This window comes from Populus trichocarpa, chromosome 6 (genome assembly GCF_000002775.5).
Source record: "Populus trichocarpa isolate Nisqually-1 chromosome 6, P.trichocarpa_v4.1, whole genome shotgun sequence".
Classification (NCBI taxonomy): domain Eukaryota; kingdom Viridiplantae; phylum Streptophyta; class Magnoliopsida; order Malpighiales; family Salicaceae; genus Populus; species Populus trichocarpa.
The window spans coordinates 7,332,051-7,359,716 of record NC_037290.2 but is presented as its reverse complement, the minus strand read 5'-3'; the positions used below and the strand labels follow the sequence as shown (position 1 = coordinate 7,359,716).

At 35.6% G+C, this 27,666-nt stretch overlaps 2 protein-coding genes across 4 annotated transcripts; both read right to left on the bottom strand.

Annotated features, from left to right (window-relative positions):
• Positions 1-707: 707 nt before the first annotated feature.
• LOC7487297 (protein OCTOPUS) lies at positions 708-3,150 on the bottom strand. The gene has a single exon (XM_024604712.2). It carries the CDS (start codon positions 3,015-3,017, stop codon positions 903-905), a length of 2,115 nt encoding a protein of 704 aa, XP_024460480.2. The 5' UTR covers positions 3,018-3,150; the 3' UTR covers positions 708-902.
• Positions 3,151-16,609: 13,459 nt separating this feature from the next.
• Positions 16,610-26,474, bottom strand: LOC7487296 (uncharacterized). 3 transcript variants are annotated; one of them, XM_024603263.2, is made up of 20 exons: positions 26,312-26,474; positions 26,004-26,222; positions 25,621-25,729; positions 25,141-25,506; positions 25,000-25,055; positions 24,403-24,649; positions 24,272-24,327; positions 23,830-24,079; positions 23,501-23,664; positions 23,215-23,357; positions 23,039-23,140; positions 22,675-22,813; positions 22,352-22,438; positions 22,115-22,276; positions 21,114-21,470; positions 20,348-20,532; positions 20,139-20,257; positions 18,670-18,980; positions 18,132-18,350; positions 16,610-17,741 (listed from the first exon to the last, which is right to left on the bottom strand). In XM_024603263.2, the coding sequence occupies exons 1-20, from the start codon at positions 26,363-26,365 to the stop codon at positions 17,244-17,246; spliced, it is 3,843 nt and encodes a 1,280-aa protein (XP_024459031.2). In that variant the 5' UTR covers positions 26,366-26,474; the 3' UTR covers positions 16,610-17,243. The 3 variants fall into 3 exon arrangements, with proteins under 3 accessions (XP_024459031.2, XP_024459032.2, XP_024459033.2); XM_024603264.2 differs by having other exon boundaries at positions 20,348-20,529; positions 26,312-26,473; XM_024603265.2 differs by lacking the exon at positions 26,312-26,474 and having other exon boundaries at positions 25,621-25,710; positions 26,004-26,144.
• Between the last annotated feature and the right edge of the window lie 1,192 nt (positions 26,475-27,666).

Here is a 27,666-nt window from a genome sequence, read left to right as displayed (position 1 = left end):
TTACATTACAGGAAAATCTGCTATCTTTTGACAAACCCCAAGTGATCCCAAGTTCCGACTCAACCACCAATGGGGGGATAATTTGACAAAATCACAGGATATAAAAGATGGTCATGTCAGTTGAATTGGATATGACGTTTAGCACAGAAGGAATGGACTTCAAATATACGGGGAAAAAAATAAGAAACGAAGAAAGAAACAACAAATGTTTTTAATAAATGTTGACATGATCTTCTATCCATCCATACAAATGTATTATCAGCGCAGAGGACCATTGAAGCTCCACGATCATAACAAAGAAATCAGAGAAACCTTACTCAAATTACAAAAAGTTGCCTGGTTAGTCAATACTGAATGAATTGGCAGTACATTGTTGATTTGGAAACAGTGACAAAAGGGAGCATGAGCCCACATCATGAAACTCTTTTGTCCCAAAGAAAATGTACTATGCCAAATATTTGAGTAAGATGTCTGAAACAACCTCGCAGCCTTCGCACAGTCCATCAGCAAAATCTTTGCTATGTAGGACAAGGATGAAAAGAAGGAAAAAACCAATTAAATTCAAGGGCAAGAACATCTGCACAAATAGGCACGCATATTCTCTGTCCTAACCAGTTCTGGTAAAAAGACAAATCAGCATAACAAAACGCGAGACGGGAAAAAGAATTCAGCAATTAACAAGAGGGTGACTGGAGACACCGAGAAAAGAACACTAAAAATCTCTTGTTATTAGAATAATTGAAAAGAAGCAATGCAATTCACAGTAAAGGCAACAAATTTAGGGGTGCTTTTTATCCAACCAACCAACCAACAGATGAAGAATACATTAGGCATGTGCGCTTACACAACAAATGCATCAAAATTAACATTAAACCAAAGAAACACCTTATGGACTTGCCGATTCAGTATAATCGCAATACGCTCCTTGCAATGGATTGTGCATGACTGGACTTACTCTTCCCCCAACCATTTCGACGACTGTTCCTCAACGGCGTCAGGTAGAACCTTAACAGTCCATTATCCATGTTGTTTGGTGAATACCTTGCACTCCTGTTCCTCTCCAACACAAACTCATCCCTCTTCTTTCTCCCATTCCCATTAGTCTCAACACTGCTCTTCCTTGCACTGCTAAAAGATCCACCGCCAAAATTATGTGAATTTCTCCAACTAACACTGCTGTTGCTCCTCAACATCTTCGGATTAAAACCCCCCCTTACATCTCCATTTCGTTCCCCTCTCAATTCTGGCCAAGACTCTGAAAAGGACCTCTCTACCCCATTTGCTCTGCTATACCTATCCTCATCCTCATCTTTGTTAACACTTCTTCTGTGTATAAAACCCCAAATACTCCACGCCTTGCTCCATCTCCGAGGTTTCTTGACCCCTTTCCTTTCACCATTCCCCACGACAGATGCATTGTCTCTGAACCCCATGTCAAAATTCTCAGAGCAATCATCCCTCAAAGAATTCGAGTTCGAATCCCTAAAATCCCTATCAGGAACCACCAGCTTAGGTCCATGGATATAATCCACAGTTGCTGGGGTCACTTTAGCATTGGAAACAGCCTTCAACTCATCAATCTCAGCCACCACAGCCGCAGCAGTCTTCCTAATAGAATTAGACCTGTCAAGACTCTTCCTCCTCCTCGATGAAGAATCAGAGTAATAATCCCTAGTTTGGACAGACCCACCAGGGACAGTCTCATCTTCATCATCTTCATTGATTGAATTCATAGATATTCGCGGCGGTTCCTCAACTGGGATTTGAGTATCAGACCTTGAAACAACATTAACAACATTAACAGGAGCATCCTCAACGACAGATACCATTGTAGGCATTCTTGGAAATGTCCTTCCAATCAGATATCCATCCCAAGAAGCACGAGGCTCGTCGAAAGAATACCTAGGATCATCAAAAGAAATCCTCCCAGCATCAAGAGAGAACCTCGGATCCGTGTCACAAGACCTTCTACCAAACCCATAATCAGCAATCTCCGACTGAGTCTCCCTATACTGCCTCCCAATTGGCTTTTCTACAGGCAACGTAGCTGAACCAGGACCGCCATTTCTCTGCTTCTTAAGCTTCTGCTTTTGCCTCCATTTCTGCAATTTCTTGCTGAAAACCGAAGCAGCAGACCAGAAACTACCAGCAATCTCTTTCAAGTCCCTCCCTGAGGTTTTTTTAGACTGCGAATCAAGATCTATATGGTCCTTCATAGTCTTAAGCTCCTCCAAAACTGTTTCGTGAACTGGCTCTGGCTCTATAATAATCCCTTCTTCTTCGTCCTCGTCTTCGTCTTCGTCTTCCTCTTCCTCTATAATTTCATCAATTGGGTTTGCATTCGAATTTCTCGCAGTCAAATTAGACTCCTCTAAAACCCCATTAACCAAAATATCTCCACCAATATTAGCATTGACGCTGGTATTCGCATTCTCATTTTCAGTGTCGGTTTCGCTTTCGATTTCTTCTTCTTCTTTGGACTCAAAAACCGGACCTCGAACACTAGAACAAGAAATTCTGGGCTCAACAGCCTCAATTTCAGGTCCTCCTTTAAAGGGCTCTTTTTTAACAGATGGGTTTCTCTCGTCGTCCTGAGTGAAGAGAGACCAAAGAGTATATCTCTCTCGAACGTCACAAGATTTTCTTTGAGGCTCAAAAACCCCGGAAAACCCTTCGTTTTTAGAGGCAGAAAAGGATTTAGTACGGCGGAGCTCAGGAAAAAATGAAGACGACTTGTTATTGTTATTATTATTATTATTATTATTATTACTGGAGCTAGACAGTTGAGAAGGCTTGAAGATGGCTTTAAGGGCGGCGGTGGCAGTGGGTTTGCGGGAAGAGGAAGAAGAAGCGGCGGAGGAGGTGTTGGGATCGAGCACGGCAAGACGCTCGCAGAGGCATGAAGGGCAAAAACCAGTGAAATGTTCTTCTGGGTGACGGTCACAAGAAGTGGAATGACGGTGGGGTTGCGGTGGTTGGGGTGGCTGAAGTTGTGGTGGTTCAGTGGTGGGATTCATAACCGGTGGTGGTGTGTAATGCACCCTCTGCTCATATTAGAATGAAAGAAAGAAAGAAAGAGAGAGTGAGGGGGGGATTTTCTGTTTGGTTCCAACGGACAGTTAGGGGGGGAGAGAGTGAGAAAAAATGATGGAATCAACGGGAAAAATAAAGAAATGCTAAGAAAAAGAAAAAGAAAATCGACGCGACGAAATTAGAATGCCCCACTCAGACAGTCTTTTTTTATTTTATTTTTATTTTATTTTTTCTAAATTCTCTAGCCTAGGGGCACTCGATTGTGAAAGGACTATTTTGGGGCTATGATTACTCTATATCCTTAATTTCATGTCAGTCTGTCTAGATGTCCAGGTTCAGTTTTGTTTGCCAACTGGTTCCGATAGTGTTAAATCCTGGATAACCTCTTTTCTTAATCAAGCTTTAGAGCATTCCATTCCTGATCACCATGTCTATATCACAAGGACTAGCTAGCTCATATGCATGCCCAAATTCTATTCATTACTCATCATTTCGGAGCTCTAGGACCGTCCATCATCCTACTTTTAGATAATGCAACCTTGTTAATATCCAGTTTTAGGTTTGAATTCTAGTTCAATTTGTAGTAATTATTGATGAAAAATAAGGGGTTTCTGAGCATGATATTTCTAATTCTAGTTCAATTTGCTATCATTCTTTCTTTTTTTCTTTTTTGAAGTGTTCCTGCTTATGTTTTTTAGTATTTTTTAAAGTTTTTTTTTTTTTGCTTTAAAAAGTATTTAATTGATGGTATTTTTAATTTTTCTAATAATTTTGATATATTAATATTAAAAATAAAAAATATATATAGTTTTAAGTAAAAATTATTTAAAAAAAACACTAAAAACCGTATTCACACAAATATACACTTTGTTGAGGGAACTTTGAGATAAAAATTTAAGAGAAGATTCGTATAAGTGGGTGCTTGTTAAACCAATAAATGTGATTAAAATAGTAAAAGAAATGATTAATTAAATCAAAATTCAATATCTAAATATACTTGTAGATCATGTCAGTATCATAGCAACCCTTCTTGAATTTCCATTTTGCAAGCTTTCAGAAAATCAATGAACAACCCATCATGATTTCGGATGCTTGATCGATCAAACATAGTACCATGAACGGGATCATGTCTTTCGATTCTCAATTTCTTTAACTCTTCTTTTTTTTTTTTCTTTTATCGGGATATTTCCCCCCTTTTTTTTATTTTTACTTAAAGGATGCCTTTCGATTTTCAAAGATTCCTGTCGAGAGAAAAAGCAAAAGCAAACCACGCCATCACTAGAGGGAGGTGGTGAAAAAGAGAGAGAGGCTGTGGCCTGTGTGTGTTTTTTCTCTATCCCTCTCTCTCTCTCTCTCTCTCTCTCTCTCTCATTTCGCTTTCTTTTTTCTCTCTTTTTTTTCCATCTTCACTTTTTCTTTTTTCCCTGTCTGTGGCTCTTTTTGTTTTTCCTGCTTTCTTTTTCTCCCAGACATGCTGATAAATCTGTTTTTTCTTATGGTTTTCCCACTCGGATTTATTTCGTGCCACCAACCTGTATGTTTCACCAATGGGTGCGTGCACGAATTATGTACTCTCCTTGTCATGCTCTTACACGAAAGAGACACCAAGACAGGAGGATGGTCAGTCTCAAGAACCAAAACAGAGTTCCTTTGGCATTTGGACCTTTCATTATTCAAACCATGTACGTACGTAAATAGATGTAGTTTTGCCCCCCCCCCCCCCCTTTTTTCCCTCTCGAAATGAAGCTTTGAGCTTGGCTTTGATCACTCTGAGCTTGTATTTGGTAAAAAGGATTCATAAATGGTGCATCTTCTTACAAGGGCTCCATCAAATACACGAATAAGGAATGACAGCATGCTAGGCGAGAGCTACGTACAGGCTCCCCAGCCCGTTTCTTCCAGTGGGAAACTTGCCTTTCCGAAACAAGCACTCCTTTTTCCGGAAGGAAAATATATAATTCCAATCAAATCCCGTCCTGTCACTCTTCTAAAAACAACAACTTGGCATGCATGCATGCATGCATGATTGAGTAAATCCTATTAATTAATTGAGGAAAATATATAATAATTGATTAATTCTTGCTTCTCTTTAGGATCTGTAAAGTCAAATAAAGAGAGCGACGATGGAATCAACATTTGTGGCTGATAACTTCATTTTCGCAGGCAAACAAAAGCTTGTATATTTTACTAGGTGTCTTCTTCCTTTTACTAAAGGGAGAATAAAAAAAAAAGTGCCAATTTCTAAGCCAGCTTACCGGCTCTGGGGCTCCGTTCTAGATAGGAACAATTGAGATCTCGGAAGAAGGGGAAAAAAATTATCTATTAATTTCAGTACATTACAAGAGGAACGCCTAAAACTAAAATTCCTGATATTCAGATAATCCAATAAAGAGCTGAAATGTGAAGAATAAACATACATCTCACGAAAATCTAATTTCTTGGTGTCAATGTTATGTCATTCTTACACTGCTTCTGTCGCTTCTTGATCACTTTCCTCCTCCTCCTTTTTTAATTGTGTTCTATACACACGGGATGTTTTTCATATGCTAAATAATTAACTCGTTGCACATATATTTTATGGGTAGATCGATTTTATAAAACAACTTTGGTTTGGTGATTTGGTTGGATTCACTGTTTTAATGAGTACGCCTATAATAATATTTAAAGAACTAGATTTTCTATTAAATATATATTCATTATATATTCTGATCACTTAGATCTTAATTCACATGATATTTGACACACATATCATATTAATACTCTTTTGAGATATGTAGTGATACTCATCAATTTTTTAGTAAGTTTTATACTTTTTATTATAATTTTAGCACAATTTATATTATACACTATATATGCTAGTATATTGTTCCAATCTATGTTACGGGTCGAATTAACTTTTTTTAATGTAAAAAAATGTCTATGAACTTTTTGGTATTGTTATTAAACCCGATCCAATCGATCAAAACCTCCTAACTCAACTTCTTGTCTAGTCCGAATTTAAAATTAACTCATATAGGAGTTGTCTTAATATGACCTAGTCAACTTGACGAGTCCAAAAATAACCTTAACAACTAGTAAAAAGCATGGTTTGACTTTAAAAAAAATTCAAGATGATTTTTTTTTAATAATGAGACAACAACATATTGTATTACCGGAATTTTTTGATTTACCGACAGAATTTTCCATTGATATTTATTTTCACAGTTCATCGGCACGAATTTTCCCAACGGTCTCACGGACAAAAATAATCCGTCAGAAAACTCTCGTTAGTGATTTGTACGTAGTCTGTCGGTAATAAATTTATCAATGGATTTAATGATTGAAAAAGCGCATAAAAAAAAATTTACTCGCTTTATTCCGTCGGTATTTCCATTGAAGAATATAATATATAATCAACAGAAAAATTGTATGTCATTCCATCGGTTTTTTTTGTCCGTTAGTATTTCCTTTAATGAATTTGACATATAACCATCAAATAGATTGTCTGTTATATATTCTGTTGGTGAGTAAAAAATGGTTGTGACATATAACCATCTAGTCGTCTTAGCACTAAGTCGTTCATAATCAGGAGCAAGATGAGTTGTCCTAGCTTGAACTCACTAGTCTAAAATCACCTCGAACTCTGAAATTTAAGTACTCGAAATCGATTGTGAGCATCCACCAGTTGGAACATTATGAGTTGTTCGCAAGTCTTCGACCGTAGTGTTAGAGAGACCGCACACCAGATTTCTATCGGGTCCACCGGACAATCTTGCCTCCAAGCATAAATTCATATTGAGATTCAGATTGGTCAAATGATCATCACCGTATCTCTCCTTCTTCGGGTGTTCTACGTATCCTGTAAAAAAAAGTTAGCAAATTCAAAAAAATAATAATTTAAGAAAAAATGGTTGAAAACCAACATACCACAAAGTATTGAGCTCGGCTATCCATAAGCCACTACACCCCTTTTTGACGGTCATCAATCTGAACATGCGTTTCCACAAAAAGTTCTATCGGGCTTGACTCACATCCAAGAATCATAGTCTGCAAGAGAAAATTATTGTTGGTTAAATATATTTATAAAAAAAACAAATAAAAAATGGATGTGATTAAAAAATAATCTTATTATTCACTCCGCATACAAAACGAACGGAACGAATCCACTGGTGTGCGTGGTAAGAGAACCGAGAACATGCTAGTTCTAATTCTCCGCACCAGAGTGTGATCATTGCATGAAATGTTCATACATCACGTGTTGAATATATTCCACCTACACGACCTCCAAGACGTACCGCGGTCTGAAATCCTTTCAAACGATCATCTCCTTCCAGCCTGGAAGCTCTATTTGTTCCGTGTATATGTTTGCTTCTTTTTTTTGGCATCTCGTACTAAAAATCACGCAACATATATGACACAAATGAATTATTTGTTAGTAAATGAAAAATAGAATTGAATAAAAGGATTAATTTTTTTTATCTTGATTCCAATCTTACTTAGTTGCAGTGTGATTCTCTCAAACCTTCATTGCAATAGCATTGCCAGTTCTATCTCATTCAAATTGTTTCCTTGTAGTTAAAATTTGTAAAAGAAAAATCCATTAATATTAATAAACTAACCGAATTAACATTCATCTATATTAGATTGGACCTCCAATTTTTGACTCGAACGGTAGATGTATTGGTAGATGTTTTATTAAGTCTAAGAAAGATAGAGGGAATATCATCTCAAGCTTACAGATTGTTTGGATGATATTCATTTCGAGCCTCTCTTTGTGTTGTGTCCGCAACTTGTTGAGGCATATATCTTTAAAGAAATAACTGATTTTTATGAGTGCATCTCATACCTTGTTTGATAATAATCCTTATTTTTAAAATTATTTTTTAATTAATGATATGATAACAAAAATAGACGTTCATAAAATTGACCAACCAACCAAATATTGAGATGTTTGTTTGAAACTACAATAATCTCATAGAAAATGCATAATTAATAAATTATAAAGAGCAATTCAAAATCAACCAAATATTAAAGAATAAAATTGTTAAAAAAACTAAAAAAGATCAATAAAAAAAAGGAAGAGGAAATTAGAGGAAAAAAAACAAGGTTTCCTAGCTCACCTACTAGTAAAACCCTAATTCTTTTTGTTATATGGAAAATACTTGAGTGAAGTGCAAGAAATGATATGTGCTTGATTGCTAATGATATATATTTTTATTGTTTTATTTTTTTAGAATATATATATAGATGAGAGATCAACCTTATTATATATATATATAAAAATTCTTCTTAATTATCAAATCAATCTATTAAAACTAAATAATGAAAATGTGTTGCGCGGTAGGAAGGAAACTCTATATGAATAAGTAACAAAAACATGTTCAAACAAAAAAATTTCTATGGTTGTACATTTATATATATGTACTATGTAGTATCCAGACAAGAAAAACTCGGTGGAAAAAAAATCCGACAAGAATCCTGCTGGAACGGTGCGCTGGCAATAAAATTTGGGCAAGAAAATACCGTATATAGAAAGAATAATAAGCAAATAAGAGAGTACATTTGTCTACGTATATTGCAGAGCAGCAGGAGTGGTATTTTAAAATAGAGGAGTATATTGTTTCGTATAGTATAAGTTATTCTAGTCATTCCAGATTGAGATAGATCGATTAGGATAACGGAGTATTTATACAGAGCCTGTGGTAGTCACGTCTCCGTATCCAAACACCATAAAACATAGGCCCACATAGTATACTCACCTACTTGATGGTAGGGGTAATTATCTATCTATCTATATATTTTGAAAGCTATGCAGATGCATGTGATTTGAAAGTTGTATTATAGTATTCTCACGTGTGGCAAAGGACACTACGCCGTCTGGCGGGAGAAACCATCGCTCCAGGCCAGACACGAACGACATGACATCGTAGTCGTTCGGGTATGGCCTAGATAACAAGAAAGTCTAGCCTGCATAATTCAACCCACAACGACTCATCACACAAGCTATTCAATACTATGTTCTGAGGATACACCTTAGACCTTACGTATCGCTGTGGTTTCTTATTGCGCACCACCGACTGATGCACACCTTCACGCATATAAATTCTCTGTGCATGTTAGAAGCACAACCTTTCTATTAATGGTTTTTTTTTCATTTATTATGAGGGCATTTTTTTATCATTATTTCACTTATAATTAATGAGGTAAATTTAGTAAATTTTATTTTTATATATGCAATTAAATTACTTCGTTATCTTTAAAAACTAAGAAAATAAGCCTTTTTGTCCAGGGATTTTTATGTATTTTTAAATTTATTTGCATAATTAAAGGAGAATAATATCCTTAAAAGCTCATAAGTTTTGGCATTGCAGAGAGGGTTTTTTCGTCTTTGTGTATTTTTTTCTACAGTAAAATAACATGTCTAGCCTTTGACTTTAAAAAATTTAAGCCTGGCAAGGGAGGGCGTTTTTATCTTTGCCACATGTTTTTTTTTTTGTAATATTAAGATGCCCTCAAAGGATTTTTAGTAATTTTAATTATTAAAATATTAATAAATTAATATAAAAGGTTGACGTGTGCTACGCAAGCGTCGGCACGTCATCATCCCCCCGCCAAACAAGAGGTGCATGAGACATATTACAATGGCTAAAATCCACCAACCACCGTGTCATCCGACACGTCAGGTGGCGGCATAACTGTTGGTGTGGCGTGATTGGTGGCGATTCGGTGGCAATGAAAGTTTTGTATTTAATTTGGTCTTCATTTTTTTTATTGCTATTTATTGATCCTTTGCATTACTTTTTTTCCCTTTAGAATTTAATTTAATTTTGTTTTGTTTTCAATTTTGGTCCTTATTTTTTTATTGTTTTTTTTTTATCATTTTCTTCATTTTTTTTTCAATTTAATCCCTAATTATTATCTTTTAGTTATATTTGTTTTTGACTTTATCATTGGACAATAATCTTGATTTTGTTTTTCAATTTCATCATCTAGGTTTGCTGGTATTTTTTTTCCTTCTTTTTATTCATTGATTTTTTATTTTATTTTATGTTTAATCGATTGTATTCCTAGGGATTAATGGTCGGTATTTTTTTCCGTTCTCTTACTAAGATGTGTCGCTGTTAATTTTTTTTCTTCAAAGAAATCAGGTGAGCTCTGAGCGCGCGGACAAACTAGCTAGTACGATGAACTAAAAGTAAAGAGGAGAGACCCTTTGGTAGTTAGTAAAAGAAAAAACTCCTAACTCCAAGCCACGAGCGTAATTAGCAAGCCAGTCCGCTAAACAATTGCCTTCATGAAGATTACAGAGACATCCCCATTCCTTTTTAAGATCATCTCATGCGACGGTATCAACCATCAACACCTCCTCTGCAGACTGCAGCAAACAGACCGGTGGCTACCACTACCGAATCAACCTGACCTTCTGATAGCCTAGCTAGTGGTTGCCAAGCATAATTAAGAAATCCCATAACTCAACTTGCATAGAGGAGAAGATATATGCCAGGATTAATTAGCACCAAAACAGAAAATTAAAGCCATCATTTCCCCTAATCAAACCACCCCTAATAACGTTGCCTCGATTGCTGAGAGTACTATATCCATCCATATTCACCTGAACCCGTCATTTTTTACTACGTAGAAAAATAAAAATAATTATAATAAAGATTTTGCTGGATTTGATTGTTATGATTTTACTTTCTTGTATAAGATGTTGGTCTTGATGATGCGACACAAGCAAAAAACAATGGAATTAATGGTGAGTTTTTCTTTAATGAATCTTCATATAGATTTGTATTTAGAGTTACTGGTTTTATGAGAATAATTAATTAATCATGGTATATTCCATTAATTATATCAGTTGTGAAGATTTGTTTAGCTAATTTGTTCAAAAAAATAAAAATCGAATGAATATTTTTTTTAATTAACTACGAGTTGGCTATTATTTTTATTTTTTAATTTGAATAAATCTTTTATTTAGTATTTGTTGGTTTAATTTTTTACTATTGCAAATTCTTCATATAGAAAAATATAAATAATAGAAAGATAAATTCGAAAACAATTTATATTTTTCTACGTACCAAAAAGTTATTAATGGGAAAGCCAAAATACTAGATATTTTTTTTTTAAGTTCGTAAATTTAAATTGAGAAATTAAAAGATTTAGACATTATATATTTAATTCATTGAAAGCTCATTGAGTGTATTTTGGCTATATAGTATTTGGTATCAACATATCAAAATAATTTTAAAATATTAAAAAAAATCTAATTTAAAATAAAAAAAATTAATTTTTTTTTAAAAAACTCAATATCACCGTGAAAACCAGTATCATCATATAGTGGTAGAAGTTACACCCCCACGTCCCTGTATCACACTCAATCCCTCCAAAGGCTTGAACCTAAGATGTGCTAGTAGGATTTTCAAATCTAAGGGTTAATTGATACATCTACTCTTATATATTAATTAATCAAAATTCTTTTATAAGTATTTTAAATAATTTTCCAGTACTACTATTGAAGAAAAAACTTGATAAATGAATTAGCTTTGATTGATCATATAGAGGTAGAAGTTTCTTTTAAAAAACTTGAAGAAAAAGAAAAGAAAACTGGAGTTTATCCTACCACAAAAACATGAATCAAAGTAAGATTACATGAAAATCGAATACAAAACCATTATCTACATATTGTAGGAAAACTAGGGTCTGAAGAAGTTCCTTTAATATCTCGGTTCTATACAATTAACAACAGACAATTTGACAGATCCATTTAAGTCAACTCACAGGGAGCGGGATACCAGTACTGTTGCATGCACTCTTTGATTTCTTTTGCTTCAATGTGCCATCAATGGCAGCATTCCAGGCTATGATCCTAACAAGAATAGGTGGGAAGGTTCCCTTAAGCACTAGGCTATATATATTCACTCTAGTTAATCACAATCTTTTAAGATTTAATTACTGATTAGAACCATCAATATTGATTGAAGAATGTTCAAGAATGATTCACCATCGTTCTAAAAACAGAAGGAGGAAAAAAAGAAGCAGCAGAAAGACTGATTCACCAATATCATCAGTGCAGTATACAAGTATCAATGCTAACATTCTCGTAAAACATAACGAACGATTAATGTAGATGCACCTTCAATGGAAGGACATGCATGCGCGGGGGGCTTGAAGCCTTGAAGGTGATGCGACCCGCCGCTGAGTCACGAGATAAGCCCGGCAACTTTATTTATTAAGTAGAGCTCCAGCCTCCAGCTATCTACTTCACTTAGCAAGTGGACATGTCTCCCTTATGGGTCCATTCGCCAGCCTCTTTCGGTTGCACATCACGAGGGTCCCAGAAACAAACCCTGGCACTTGCAATTAATGAGGAGAAACCCAAAAAACTATATACAGCCGCAACATATTCTGAGGCTTCCTTGGTGGTGTTATGATATTTTAGTAGGATTTATGTTTCTACAGTACACTATTCTCTGTATAATTTTTCCTATATAAAGAAATGCGTGTAAGCGGCATAATAAGTGATTGAAACTTACATCTGTTTAATTACAACGAAATTACGCTTTTACATAGAATCAATATATATATATATCAAGTAGATTTTAATTGATGACAATAATGCAAGCAAGCACATCCAATGTCTATATAAAGGATTGATGGGATATGATATGAGTATGAAAAGTGAGCAAAGCATGTGGGAGAGGTCCATGCAATTTGTTGTTGGTGATGGCGGTGGTGGGGATCTAGCTAGGCCAAACATATAGGAATTGTATTAATTTGTGCGTGGAATGATTCGTAAAGCGAAACCATGTCCTCTACCTTTATCCTCGTGTTTTCTCAACACAACCGATTTATTAATCTAAAGAACAACAAGGGTTAAGGGTTTGTCTCTCTTTGTTATCCTCTTTAGGGGTTTGTCTTTTTAGGGTTTTGTTTGTTCATGTATCGAAGTGGACATGTGCCAAGAAAGTTTTTAAGTGGGAATAAAAAGATTTGGGACAAGAATTCTCTCCCTAGTGGCCTGTGGCCCCATGCCCATATGATCCCATCACCCATTTTCAAAGTCATTTCCCTCCCCCCCAAAAAAAAAAAAAAAGAGCTGTAGCTATTTTTTCAAATAGCTTTATCCATGTATGATGTGTATGTGTTTTCTAATCTGCGTAGCAAGTTCATGTTGTTTACACTGTTGTAGTCCAACATAGCCCCCACCAAAAGTTATGTATATTAGACAACTTGGCAATCGGCCTGTCTCTCTCCAATCAATCATTGTGTTATATGCTATGGTCGTTGGAAATATTGTTTGCATTATTGCATCTATTACTTGATATATTCTTGTTGTCGCTTAATCTTCACCAGTTGATGTCCAGTATGGACATATGTTAGTGTATTATTATTGTCATTGCAACAAGAACAATGTCGTCTTTGTTTAATCTGTACTTCCCCTGCAGCATTGCGCATAATTACAACGCAGTATCAGATGCCAAAATTAATGGAGTAGTATAGCTAGCGATCGATATGGTGCCTTGGCTCGCGTGAGTATGGGAGATAGAGAGCAGGTTAAGCCATTGGAGGGTTCACGTCTGATGAAAGGGCAGTTTCTCTTCTGTACATGGTGTCGCGTTTTTCCTTGAGATGACATGGAAAGGAGCTGATTAGTACCGTCCAAACATGCAAACAGAAGATTAGGAGGATCCGAAACATGCACCTTTGGATTTCGGAAGACAAATTTTTTAAGTTTGTTCTCTGTTCTTTTGTGAGAACTGAAGATTCTGCAGTCAGACTACTATAATCCTGTCTCTCCCAGGCTTTTATGCAGTGAGAATTGTTTTTTCTTTATTAATTTTTTTATCTTTTGCTATTTTTCTAAATGAAATGCAAAATCAAACCTCAACAAAATATAGCACTGCAAAACCTTATAAAAAACACACACATGACAAGGTCTATTGTGGGGGCATCACTACCTTACTGGAAATCACTCCAGTCTGGGATTCTACGTACAATAATTATGCTGTGGATCTTCCCTTACATCATTAATTCATTATCCCTCTTGCACACAGAACCTTAATAATGATCATAAGCATCCTTCACAACCACAGTATGATCCATGTTAGCACCGAGGGGTGATGCAACGTACATTACTCGAAATTATGATGACACTATATATATATATATATATATATATATATATATATATATATATATATAACAATATAGTGCTTCTACTGTAACACCATTGATTAATTCATCATCCCTCGATCGTCCATGTACAGTTCTTGCTCTTTATAGGGGGCTGTTATACATATGATTAAATGGAGTATCTGATTCTTCGGGTTCATTCATTTCAAGTTTTACTTTTAGAACTATAATAAGGCTGCGAGCCTGCGACTGTGTATGAAAATGTTTTTCAAGTGCATTTGAATTGAAAAAAAAAATATATCAATTTTCATTTGTTTTTAGATGGATTTAATATAATGATGTCAAAGCTATAGAAAACGCCCGGTGATTTTTCAATCCAAAAAAAAAATTATCAAAAATTAAATAGGAAGAGACTAGTCTTGGTGCATTCATTGCGGTGCTGTTTTTTTTTTCCGCAAAAAATGATGTTCAATTATCACAAGTATGTTTTATTTTATAAAAAAAAATATGACACTCGAATTATATACTCAACTGAATTGAATAAATAGGCTTTATTTTAATTAGACAAAAAGAACAACAGTAAATGAATTAAATTTAAAAAGAAAAGTGATAAGAATAACCTGAGAAAAAAAAATTCAAAAGGAAATAAATGATGCATCACAATTCATAGCTTATTAAATACAGAAGAACTAAATGAGATAAGAAAAAAAACACAAAAAAAACCGATCCTGGTTAACCCGAGTTAGCATGACAAACCTGTAACTTTAGTAATCAGGATCGAGCTAACTAGGATATCCTGCAAAACTCACCATTCAAATCATGAGATTGGAATAACATGATAAAAAATTAAAGAGAATTATAAAACATTATATATATATATATTAACTTTTCAAACTCATGACCCAAGTCAGTAGACCTGAAACACCCTGTTTGATAAAATCATGAAGTCCAATTCTCAATTAATCAAATATTAAATAATTAAATTGAAAAAAGTAATTTCATTACAAGGGCATTTTTGGATGCCGGGAGGTGCCACATGCACCGCCCCAAATACATGGGTGCCTCCCACGTGCCTTCTGGTGTTGTACACGTGTCTGTCCTCTTTAAATTTTTTATTTATTTAGCTAAATATCAAATTGTCACTAAATTTACTTAATAATAACCAAAAAAACCATTGTGAAAAGATGTAAAAGCATCTTAACTCTAGTTTTAAGATTTTTGCTTTTAAGGATATTTTGATCGTTTTACTGTGTTTTTTAATTGTTTATTATTTTTTATATTTGATTAAATATCAAATTGTTCCTCTGCTAACATTATAATAATGAAAAAACCATTTTAAAAATATAAAAATACCCGTTGAGATTAATTTTATTCGCTTCACCGTGCAATTGAGATACGGAAATACTTATTTGTTCCTGGGTTAATTTGATGAGGACTATAGTCATGAAAAAAAACTTTAATACCCTTGAAAGTTAGTGTTATTTTTCTAGTGGAGAGATAAAAACTATTATTATACTGTTTCAGTTAACAGTTTAACAGTGTATCCAGATAAGGAGCTACAGTGTTTTTCCATGTAGAACTATGTTATTTTAATGGATAACAAGCTTTGGAGCTGTGGAGCTCGCCTTTAAAATCATGGACATGAAGAGTGGCTTTAGCTTGGCACATCTCTTGTCAAATAATGCAAAGATAAACGTGCGCACCCAATAGATTCCACAAATCTCGCCAAAGCCATGATATTCAATAATGTTGTCTTACTGGAAGGCTTAAAACATTATAGTCCATAATTACTTAAACCGATTTCCTCTTCGTCTTTTAGGAGAGGAGGATTGGAAAGAAAATGGGTTTGCAAATAAATACCACATTCAACTGTGAATAAAAGAGCAAAAGGTAATAAGCACATCATTACAAAGGAAATATGAACGCAAAAAGGACAGTCTAATTGAGAGCCCTTTACCCCACACAGACATACAGCTCATATTTATTCAGAGCCTTTTTTATTTTCCCAGTTTAAAAACAATGTAACAAATGATAGTCCGCTTTAGACAATGCCTCTGTTTTGGACCCCGCATGCCTACCAGTGCAACACTCTCTTCACATTTGCCCATCACTAGGGTTTTATCTTGATTTATTTACTCCATGCGGCATCTTCCCCATAGAAATACAGGGATGGCTCTATCCTTGATGCTTTCCCAGTACAAACCTGTATCATCAATCTGTTTCACGGTACTTTATTCTGGGATTTGTTTTTTGGGCTTGTACATGAGTTATAGTATGAGAATTTGTGAGACTCCGAGAAGTGAAAGACGGCCGTTCCTACGGGCCTCTCTATAGAGTCTAAAATGGTCATGATTAACCTAATCTTTAGGGATTAGATGTACATGAACACAGTTTCTAATCCTTAAAATTCTAGCAATCATAGGTTCGAAAAACCTATGGTAATTATTCATGTGGAGTGAAGGAATCCCAAGAAAGAATTGCGAGTTTGGCATGTTACTAAAGCAAGACAAAGTCATACATACGTACAAGAACATATTTTCCAGGCATACCTTCATAGGGATTTACAAATATTCCAACATATCTCTGCTAGTGTTATCGCTAGTGCTAGGAGACCTACATTATTGACTGACATGCCTTGAAACTTACAAGAATGGTGGCCAAGTCGTGTAGTTTAATATTAAAATCGCACGAAAAATCACAAGCAGAACTAATTCTCAAGGGTGAGAGAGAGGAAAAAGGTAAAGATGATCCTGGCTTTTGCCCTTTTTCTTTTTTTATTTTAAAGTATTGAGGCCCGTGAAATATGCACAAAAGCATGTACATGAAATGTACAAGCAAGAAAGATCCAAAATCTTTCACCATTCCTTTTAGATGGATCTCGGCTTGCTGATTCCAGTGCAACAAGATCATGGCTTCACAAAACTTGTGGCAATGAGGCTATCAATGGGCCAGACAAAGCATTAGCAGGCCCACCTCTTCTTTGAGCCGAGTTGGCAGTTGGTCCGCAATTTGAACCCTTTTTCTTTTACATGGGCTCTCTCCTCAAGTTGTGGGGTCTAGAACCTTTAGTTTTGTGACGTTGAAGGATGAAAAACAAGTTAATCCTTGCTCTTGGTTAGGTTCTTCTTCAGTATCTCGACTACCCTTTCGGATAGACTCTCAGCAAATGTTCCTAACAAAGGTTCCAGTCCTGAAACTTCAACCCTACTCTTGCATGAAATGTGGCTCCTACATTGCACCAGTTCAGCAATTGCATTGAGCTTATTGGCGATTGATGGAAGTAGCTTACCTGCGTCGCCATATAACTTAGCTCCAGGACTGTTTGATATTTCTTCTGTGGAGACCATAGTTCCTAATTCTGAAAATAAATGGACTGCATTGTCAGCTGCATTGTCCAAATTTATTAGTGCTTCCCAGCATGCAGTTAGTCTTTGCTGCAGATCGTTTCCTTCAGTTTCAGGAGTGCGTTCCTTTTGATCCATGGCCTCTGTTAATTTCATGTTTAAAGAATCTTCTGCGAGATCGCAGTTAGTCAATTCACCTTGTGAGAGAGCATGAGTTGAGATCAGCAAGCCCTGTGTTGAGTTCTTTAGGTCCTGCAAGAGGCATAAACAGTCAAAACAATTCAATGTAGCGATCTGGGGTTGTCTTTTCTTTGTAGGAAGTAAGAACACATTAATTCCTTGAAGCTGTTCTTGAAACGTCGAAATTTCTTTTCATATGATTGATTAAGTGCTTCATAATTTGTCTGGATAATACATTAAACCAAAAGAAACATATCCATCTTCAACACATGGTACTTGAATTATCCATAGAAAAAAAAAACGCAAATATTGTTTCTTAGATATAATAAAACAAAACCCCACACGTAATCATCAAAACCCTTACCTTCTACTTTCTAGTTTTCACTTTTTCCAAGGTCTGTTAATTCAAGTACAACAAAAGAACATGAACCATGAGGATTTGAAACAAATTGAAAGACAGACCTGTTTAGAAGATTCTCTCTCTTTCTGTTCTTCCGGATTCTGGGTCATTGGATCCTCCAAGGTAATATGCGGGACAGATTCTGCCTTGTAGGTCGAGATTTTACTGTGAAGATTTTGAACAGGTGTGTCAAACAGGCTCTTGCCTCCTCCAGCATAGTCCTGGCGCACCACATATTTTGCAGAGTACCTTCTTCGAACAAAAGGGTTACTTCCGTCCACCTGTAAACAAGATATTACATGGTGAATATTACTGTAAATCTGTAAAGCTTCACGTCCTAAGTATTTGGGTCAACGAAACAGTGGTATTGTATTATATTTCCTCTGTCCTGTCCTGTTATTTTAGTATGTCATCGAACTCTATTTGGATAAATACCTATCAGTTTAATTTCTCACAATCCAATTCTCAAAAAAAGTGGTCAAAATATCTCCGTTCCTTATCATGTAGCAGTTTGTAACATTTGTGCATACCAAAACCCCTGCCCAGTCCCCAAAATAAGTAGAAATATTTTCCACATATACTGCAAAAAATAGTACCAACCTTGCATGCGGTTGATAAACTGCCAAAATAATGCTTGAAAAAATCACTTCCTTCTGACTTCATATGATCAGCTTCGTCTTCCATTGCTTCTTGAATTTGGCATCCCGATTTATGTGAATGCAACTGCTCTGTCACATGACCAGCAACTGCCTTATGGCATTTACTTGTACTGTGGATGCCAGATAAATTTTCACTTTTCCCAAGAAAGCCATAATTATTGGAACAGGCATGTCTTTTTGAACTAGCTTTGCGCTCTTCTTTTACAGCAAGGTTAGCTTGCGCGGAAGAGCACTCACCATTACTTGGTATTTCTGTTGAATTTTGTCATACAACAAACCAGTTATAAGAAGAAGAAAGTCATTTTAAAACAGGAATGACTTACAATCTCTAATCATGGACTTTTAATGTTCTATAAACTTGGCCTTCAATAGATGCTTGGCAAAACACCTAGTCAGGAGATGCGTATCATATTATAATCACAGCACCACCATTTAGCTTAATTTAGTAGATGCTGTGAGAAAGCTAAAATGAAAACAAAACATTAAATCACAAACAAGAGGGGGAACTGATCTACCTCAAATTAAAAGGTATAAACTCCGAGCCAATCCTTTTTCCATGTCAGCAACACAAAAGGATGGCCAGTATTTACCAGACAAATGTTCCAACAAACAGCAATATCAAGCTTCAAAATGAAATCCCCTAGCACATGATTCAAGCAAGTATAGCTAGTATTTTCCACAACCACAAGGGTCATGACACAGACAGGTTGCAACGAAAGAGAGAACAATGTGATAGAAATGCAAAAGTGGGGGCAATAAAAATAGCTCTCTCTGCACCTAGAACCTTTTTTCCACAACCACAAGGATCATAACACAGACAAATTTGATTATTTAGGCAAAAGGTCTATCAAACCAACTTCATCAATACACCAGATAGAATTTTACTTCAATTAGTGATGGAAAGAACTACTACTGTAAATTAAACCAGCGATGACACAATGGCTCAATTTGCAGACAATGATGTCACCTAGCTAGCACCCATTGAGTTTATCAGTGTTTCGAGACAAACCAGAGAAATATGCTTCCTCCAAAGTCATTGTGTAGCCTCCAAAGTCATTGTGTAGCCTGCTGGAGTACTTAATAACTAGTACCAGTGTGCTACATAATATTGCGGTTCTTATAAAAATAACTATCCTAATGGGTTGGGAAATCACATTTACTGACAAGCACTGAGTAGGAGACAGTGAAGGAATGTTGACACAACCACGTGAATTCATGACAAGGTGATGCATAAAGCAAGGTCTTAAAAGTGTGCTACTTGATATCTGTATCCCCTCTGGTCAACATAATATTTCCTAGAGAAGTTACAGTAGGCTTGGTTTGAAAACTGTCATATTTATCCTCTGTGCCAGCTTTGTTCATCAAGAAAAGTGACTAAGATGTCATGTGGGAGAATAAGATCAGCCTTACTCGAATTTGGTGAGGCAACTAACATGTTCGGATCTGCTAAATGAGGCATCTCCGGAGAATTGAGTGGATCCAAACATACAGTATAAACGTTGAGCCAACGTTTGTCCATGGCAAAGCAACTGAAGCACAAATGTGGCAATGAGAAGGAGAGAATAGAGTGCCTACTATTTCCAACAAATAGTTAATTGACATCACTACTGCATGCTTACCTACGAGTATCTAGAGGCGTTGGTGAGCTTTGGTTGTTTTCACTAGCAGAACTTCCAGATAAGCTACTGATGTATGAATCCCTGCTTCCCACAACAGTACCGAGTGGACTTTGAACTTCTGGGCACAATGCACCACATTCCCCACCGTCAACATCCGGAGGGCAAGTTTTTAGTTCTGGTTGCTGCTGTGGTAGGCATCAACAGTAGGAACCATCAAGGAGAAGATAGCAATCAGAATAAAAAATGTACAGAATATCTATACTTCATGAAACTTGCTACAGAGCTAGAAGAATGAGTACAAACTTCTTGAACAGATAAAGTAAGGGATTTACTTTTAGAAAATAATTCCAACTGAAAGTTTAAGAGTTTTTATTTAGCGGAATCAACAGCATTTGATTGATGAACAACTTAACTGAATATACATGGTATATGAAATCCTAATGTTTATAATGTTGTGAGTTACTACTGATGCCATAAATAGTATGGTCCATTGTTTTCTTAAACATCTCAAACCAGCACAGATATCTGTTATCCAGTACATTCTTAAATTCTATATATAAAAAAATTATTTCTGGAGATTAATGAAGTTCAAAAGTCTCGCTTAAAAGTGTGCTAAAATGAAACATGTTGGGATAAAAATCCTGAAGTGAAATATTATAATGCAAGCAAAGGTGCGAAAAGGAATATGAAATTTGATTTTATTAACAAACAAAAAACCTAACAACACATGTTTTCATATTTGTATGTTGAGGTCCTATAAAATTACCTGAAATGAAGTGATATCTGGATTTTTTGAAACACTATTAGAGCCTTCAACTTTAGCTTGTGCCCATCTTGGAAGTCTCGAAACGCTAAATCTAAACATTGAGATCCGTGGAGACCGCTCTCCTTGATAAAACTTTTTTTCTCCAAATTGGTTGGAGTTTTCAGGCAAAAGTATTTTTTCAGCATTGTATGTGCACTGCTGGTCTTCTGCTTCAGAAAACACGATTTGATTAAAAGCAGATGGTGGGCCCAGGTCTTTTGGGGACAAGGGAACAGCATTTTCCTTCATTCGCTGCAGCATCCTGGAAGACATACGACTCGGTAGTTTCCACACAAAAATACAACTATCGCCCCCAACCTGACAACAAAGTTAGGGATGCGTGCATCATATGAGAAAGGAAAGGCTATGCAAAAGCCATGTTAAAAAAAAAAAAAAATCATTTTTACTAATCAGAAAAATAAAAATCAGTGATCTTAAAGGGGATCACTGGATGGTGCTGTCAAAAAGGTCTTCAGCTAACGAATCGCATGCATGCAAGCCCACACGTCTTGCCATACCAACATGAATGAATTTTCCTATCTACCCTTAGATCTCTTCCTATGTGCAAGTAATGAGAAAAGTTCAGAAGGAACGGTTCCTATTTATCCTAATGCTATGTTATTCAATCAATGACGATCCAATATAGATGCTTTTCAAATCAGGTAAACCTCTAACATGAACCAGAAAAGTGTCATATGATTATTCAATCAATGACGATCCAATATAGATGCTTTTCAAATCAGGTAAACCTCTAACATGAACCAGAAAAGTGTCATATGATTATAATTTGAACTGATTTATGTTGAGAGAGGCGGTATTCTGCACCATTAGATTATAGAAGCCTGATGACTCATGGTGATGAAGCTACAAATATATGCATAATTATGAGTTGGTTGAGTACAGAAGATTCCATAGACATGATGCATGTTAATCAACAACTAATAGGCATGATAAGGACTCACAGATACCACATGCTTGCAGTCAGGCAAAAAGATCACACCAGTTATTACTTCACCATGTCCCACAGCTCGTGTGACCAACTCTCCACTGATTGCATCATACATGCACAAAGACTTGTTAGAGTAGGAGCATGCCAAATAACTGCAGCTTGGGTCCATTGAGACCTGTAAAACATGATTACTCTCAGCTTCTGAACATGATGATGCTGCATTGCCAAGCTAATCATTAATGTAACTCACCTTTATTGGGTCTCCAAAATCTTTATCCTGCTTGAATGATCTAGTTAGCTTCCCAGAAGCAATGTCGAATGTGTTTATCTTCTTATCCTGTTAGGAGATCAACTAAATCAATAACCATGCAAGTTCTGGCATCCAAAAATTAGAGGACTTTGCTACTTGTGTCATAGGCTGCTAAATCAACAGATGCTTTGTTTGCATAATGTAAACACATGGGGAGCAGTTTGATTGGGTGCACTTAAACCGGTAGTGGACACTGGAAGTTCCACTACCCACTCATCATAAAATAATTCACTTCTGTTTAGGAAACTTTTAATGTTAGTTACCTGCCCAACTGTAACAACAAACTCCATTGCTGGATCCAAAGCCATGTCATACACGGTTCCATGAGACGCCATTTGATGATGACGTCGAGAGATCTTACAACAGCTCTCTACAACACAAACATCTCGGAACACTAGTGACCTATTGAAAGAAACCACAAGGTCAACTATGAAAGAGCACCAGCTAAAAAATGTAATAGCAGTCATAATTTGTCTTAAAACTGACATAATGCATGAAAAAAAAAAGTTCATTTCAAATTTCAAAATAGATTGATTTCATTCCATTCTTTTTTTGCAAGCTCTCATGAAAATTAAAGTTTCAAAGGTTTCTTAGTGCATATAAAAAAGTGAATATGTAGCGGCCTACCTATCAGCACTGCAACTGAGAATCTTATGACCATGGAAAGTGAGTTTTACAGAAGTGACGGCGGCTGAATGGTCATCAATACTTCCAATGAGATCAAAATTCCTGAAAAGTAGACGAAACCAAATCAACCAAGAGAACAAACAGGCTGAAAAGATCATGAACTAAGTAAAGTTAACCTTTCGACATCATAAAGATGGATAATTCGATCTCGCCCCCCTGATGCGAGGAAGCAATTGCTATCCACCACATCTCCAGAAATAACATGTTTCTTGCTTGACAAGCTGAAGCTCAATGAGAGGATCTCTGCGTCATGAATGCCCTGCCAGAATAGCCCATATTTATTCATCATAAGTCATACTGTACTTAAACTTCCTCTCATGCGAAAACATAACTTATTGGCTTATATTGATTTATTTCTTGAAGTAAGCATTCCAAAATGATAGTTAGGTGCCTAATTTTTACCTGAAAACATGCATAATCAGAAGTTAGTAGGTTATATATGTGAAGATTTCCCTCGCAATCACCAGCAACCAGGTACTTTCCATCTGAACTAGCAGCCATTGACCGAAACCCTTGAGTGTCAACTCCTGCCTCTGCAGTGTCTCGCTCCAAAATCCCAGAACTTACTGCATCAACAAGGACAACGGAGACAGTTGACCATGCAAAAACACCAAGATGAGTTCAACAAGTAACTACTATAAGGCTTGCCACATGCTCTTAACATTGTTCATGCATCTGTGCATATACATTTTTAAAGAAGTGTGATGGGCATTGCAATCTTGGAAATTTACCTAAACGTGTGCCGCCCATTTGTTTGGCCTTCAAGGATTGTTGATCTGCATCATCCTCTACCAAATTGGATTGCAAAGTAAGATCCCACAACCTAATAGTACCATCTGCCGAGCATGTTGCAAATGAAACTCCACCAGAACAACCTCTTGCAACACATGCTAGAGATGGATCGTGCATGTTTTCACAACAAAGATTCTTGACATCCCAAATGCATGCAGAGTGTGAAACTAATGCATAGCACCTCGTTGCCTGGAAGGATAAGAAAGGTTAGGTTGCAATGAGCTGGCAATCTATGTACAAGTTCCATTAAAATAACTTTGGAAGCCGAACTTGAGCAACAAGCAATCAACATGCATGGAACAGAAAACAAATGAAATGTATAAGCTTTTCAAGCAAATAAACAAGAACTACAAGAACCAAGAATATACATTAAGCAATTACCTCTTTCATATCATGAATATTCCATATATAGAGAGTATGATCTCCATAAACAACCACTACAAAGCACAAAGAGTGGTTATTTTAAGTTGCAATCAAGGTGGATTCACACCAATAAGAAAATAAACACTTACCCAACTTTTCTGAGGTAGAGAATTGACAAGCAATTGCATCAGGCAGAGCAGGCACAAGTTGAGAATCCTTTTGAACTTCTGTAGTCTGAAAATGAAAATTAGTGTCCCCCTGGAAACTTTTGGCATTTGAATATAGCAGAGTTCCGGCATGATTGAGTGTCTCACTAGTAAAGAGTTTTACAATTCCATTACAACAAGCACAAGCAATGAGCTTATCGGATGCAGATAGTGCATAGCCTTGTTCTACCTGCAATTTAAGATTTAAAATTGTAAAACAAAGAGCTGAAATCAGAAAAGAATGATGTATTTAACAGACATTGTGCAATTTTGATTCTTTCCCATTCAGAAAGCTTTAATCTATCAATACAAACCTTAAAGTACCATCAATCCAGCCATTGTAATTTATGGGTCACAACACAGCATTCAGAATAGAAAAATTGAAATTAGGTCTATGAAGAATTTATTAGGTTGTGACCCCTGTGCTTCTATACAATCAGAATCAACTCCTGGGGAATCAAATCCCAATCTACCTTTGCTAAGACAGAAGATGATATCTAGAATCCATCATGAATGTATGAGATAATTATGTAAGCACACCTTTAAGTCCACCGTCTTTCTTACTGACAGCCCAGAATCCACAAGGCATAAAGTACCTGTAAATAAAAGAAGCAGAATTGGACTAACATCAAGAACTCCAGTGCATTAAACATCATAGAGTGATGGTATAGGAAATCCAACCTTCATCCGTCAACACATAAATGGGAAACAAATCACCAGCTTGTTCAGGTGTGTCAGGACTATTATTCATCCCGATTGCAGATGTGACAGAAATGAATGAACTTCCTTTCTGAGGTCCAAGATTAACAGGTTTTCCATGCATTGCAAGTGATCCTGTCCCATTACTTAAGCGAGTCCCTGGAGAAGATCCAACTGTCCAGAATTTCAAGTGCTTTTTTCCAGCAGTTACAATGAATTTCGCATCGGACGAGAAGCTCACAGATGTAACAGCAGAACAAGATGAACTTGCTTTAAGCTTGGTCACCAAAATCCCACTTCTCCAATCCCAAAGATATATGTATCCTCCAACCGAAACAACATGCTCTCCTTGAAATACCAAAAAAAAAAAAAAACAAGAAACACGTATGGATAAAATTTCTAATAAGCTGTGACAGGAACCACTGAGAAACAAAAGCATCAAATTGATTGATTGGAACTAACCGTTGGGTGAGAAAGCAATACATTCAACTCCATAAAGATGACCCTTCAGTTCAGATACAAAACTCATGGTCGAACAGTCCCACACTAACACTGCAGGTTGATTCCCAGACTGCAAAATCATATCAGATGCATACAGATAGAAAAACACCTTTCTTAAATCACAACCTAACTTCTTTGAAAAACTTGTTAAACACATATACCTTGAATTAAACATAATATTTTATCCGATTACAACCCGGACTTTTAATCACTTAATTTTCATTCAAAATCACGAAAGCTCATTCGAATTCAATTCGCAATCACGTCTAATTGGTTGTAATCCAATTTAAGATAATTAAACAAATAACATAAACTAATCAAATTAAAAAATCAAATTTCTATACCTCTCCAGCAGCTATGAACCGGCCATCACGTGACATGGCAACACAAGTCAAGGGTTTGGGCGGTCTATGAGACACCAAGAGATGCGATTGAGTAGTTGAATCCACATTGTAAACAACCACAACACATCCTGCAATATAAGCAAATCTTGCCGTTGATGTATTTGAAGCTAGTCCGTTAGCATTCTTCGTTGTTAATCCAATAATTTCTTCCAAAACCAGCTGAAAATTTTTGAAAAACGCCAGAATTAGGGTTTATAAAAAAAGTTGGGGATTATGAGAATCTTTATAATATTAGTAATGGTTCTTACCTTTGAAGATGACGATGTTTCTGATTTCTTGAGTTTGCGATTGTTGATTTTCATTTTTATTATATTATTTTCAGAAAAAGAAAATCGTGATGCGAGAGAGAGAGAGAGATTTTTTTACGACTAGAGAGATTTTACAGGGTAGGCCGTAGCCGTTAGGCTTTTTGAAGAGGAATGAAGCGGGAATTCTCTTCAAAATTGTAAATGAGAGGAGTTTTTATTAAATTATGCGTTACATATTTCAGGAAAATTGCGTTTGTTTGTTGGAGATAGAATTTTTTTCAGAAAATGATTGGAAATTCTTTTTTGATGTTTATTTTGTATGAAAAATAAGTTTTTTTTATAACAAGTAAATGAAAAAAGATAATGTATAAGAATATACAAATATTACGTATGAGTAGGTATAAATATTAAAAAAAAATTAAGAATATGTATAAATTATTAGATTAGTACTGTAATTTCTTCTAGATTTTTCTAAATATTTAACATTTCTTATTACATGTATATTTATTGTCATAATAAATAATCATTCTATTATATTTTGTGTTCTCATTCAATATAGAAAGTACTATATAGATAGTTCATATTATCTCATGGGTTGGGTTTTTTTTTTTTCAACATAAAAAAAATTATGTTTAACCAATGCCAGTAATTTTAAAGAAACTAGAAAAATCTGAAACTCTAGTTACTGACTTGGTTGAGTTTAATAAATTCGATTAATTTAATAATATGGTAAAAAACCATTAATAGTAAATAAAGCGAGAAAGATTTTTTTTTGCAATAATTAACTATAAAAAATAAGTTGTTAATATCATATCGGGATGAGAAGAAAAAAAACTCATGAAAACTCATCATCGCTCCGATGTGGACACCGCTCCACAACCAGAAAGTGCTCACTAAGATAGTTCTAACACCACCGTGAAAAGCTGCACGATGATACCAAAAAAAATCGCACGCGCCATCAGAGCAATGACCTAGAAAGCAAACCAAATAAAATATCATGAAGTGAGCATCTCATATTTAATTTAATTTAATTCAAAAACAAGGTTTCTTTTTAAAAAAACTAAATTTAACAAAGAACGACAAATAAAAAGACTCAAGATAACCTGAGTCATTTTTAAAATTAGTGAAAATCTATATAAAAAAAAAACAAATAACGGGGTCCAATCTCTGATTAAATAAATGTCGAGGGCTAAAACTGAGAAAACATTAGTTTAAAAAAAGAAAGTAAAGAAAAAAGCAAACACAAGTGAATCTCCTAGACCTAGGTTAATCTTCCAAACTCACAACCCGTAAAATCTTAAACCATGGCTCAATTAAGAAGTTCAATTCTCAACTAATTTAATGTTGAATGATGA

Coding starts and splice junctions, on each gene's coding strand:
- LOC7487297 (XM_024604712.2), bottom strand. CDS start 3,017: ATGAATCCCACCACTGAACCACCACAACTTCAGCCACCCCAACCACCG.
- LOC7487296 (XM_024603263.2), bottom strand. CDS start 26,365: ATGAAAATCAACAATCGCAAACTCAAGAAATCAGAAACATCGTCATCT. Junction 24,080..24,271: donor ATATTCATGATATGAAAGAG/GTAATTGCTTAA, acceptor TTATCCTTCCAG/GCAACGAGGTGCTATGCATT. Junction 21,471..22,114: donor ACTGCAAGCATGTGGTATCT/GTGAGTCCTTAT, acceptor CTTTGTTGTCAG/GTTGGGGGCGATAGTTGTAT.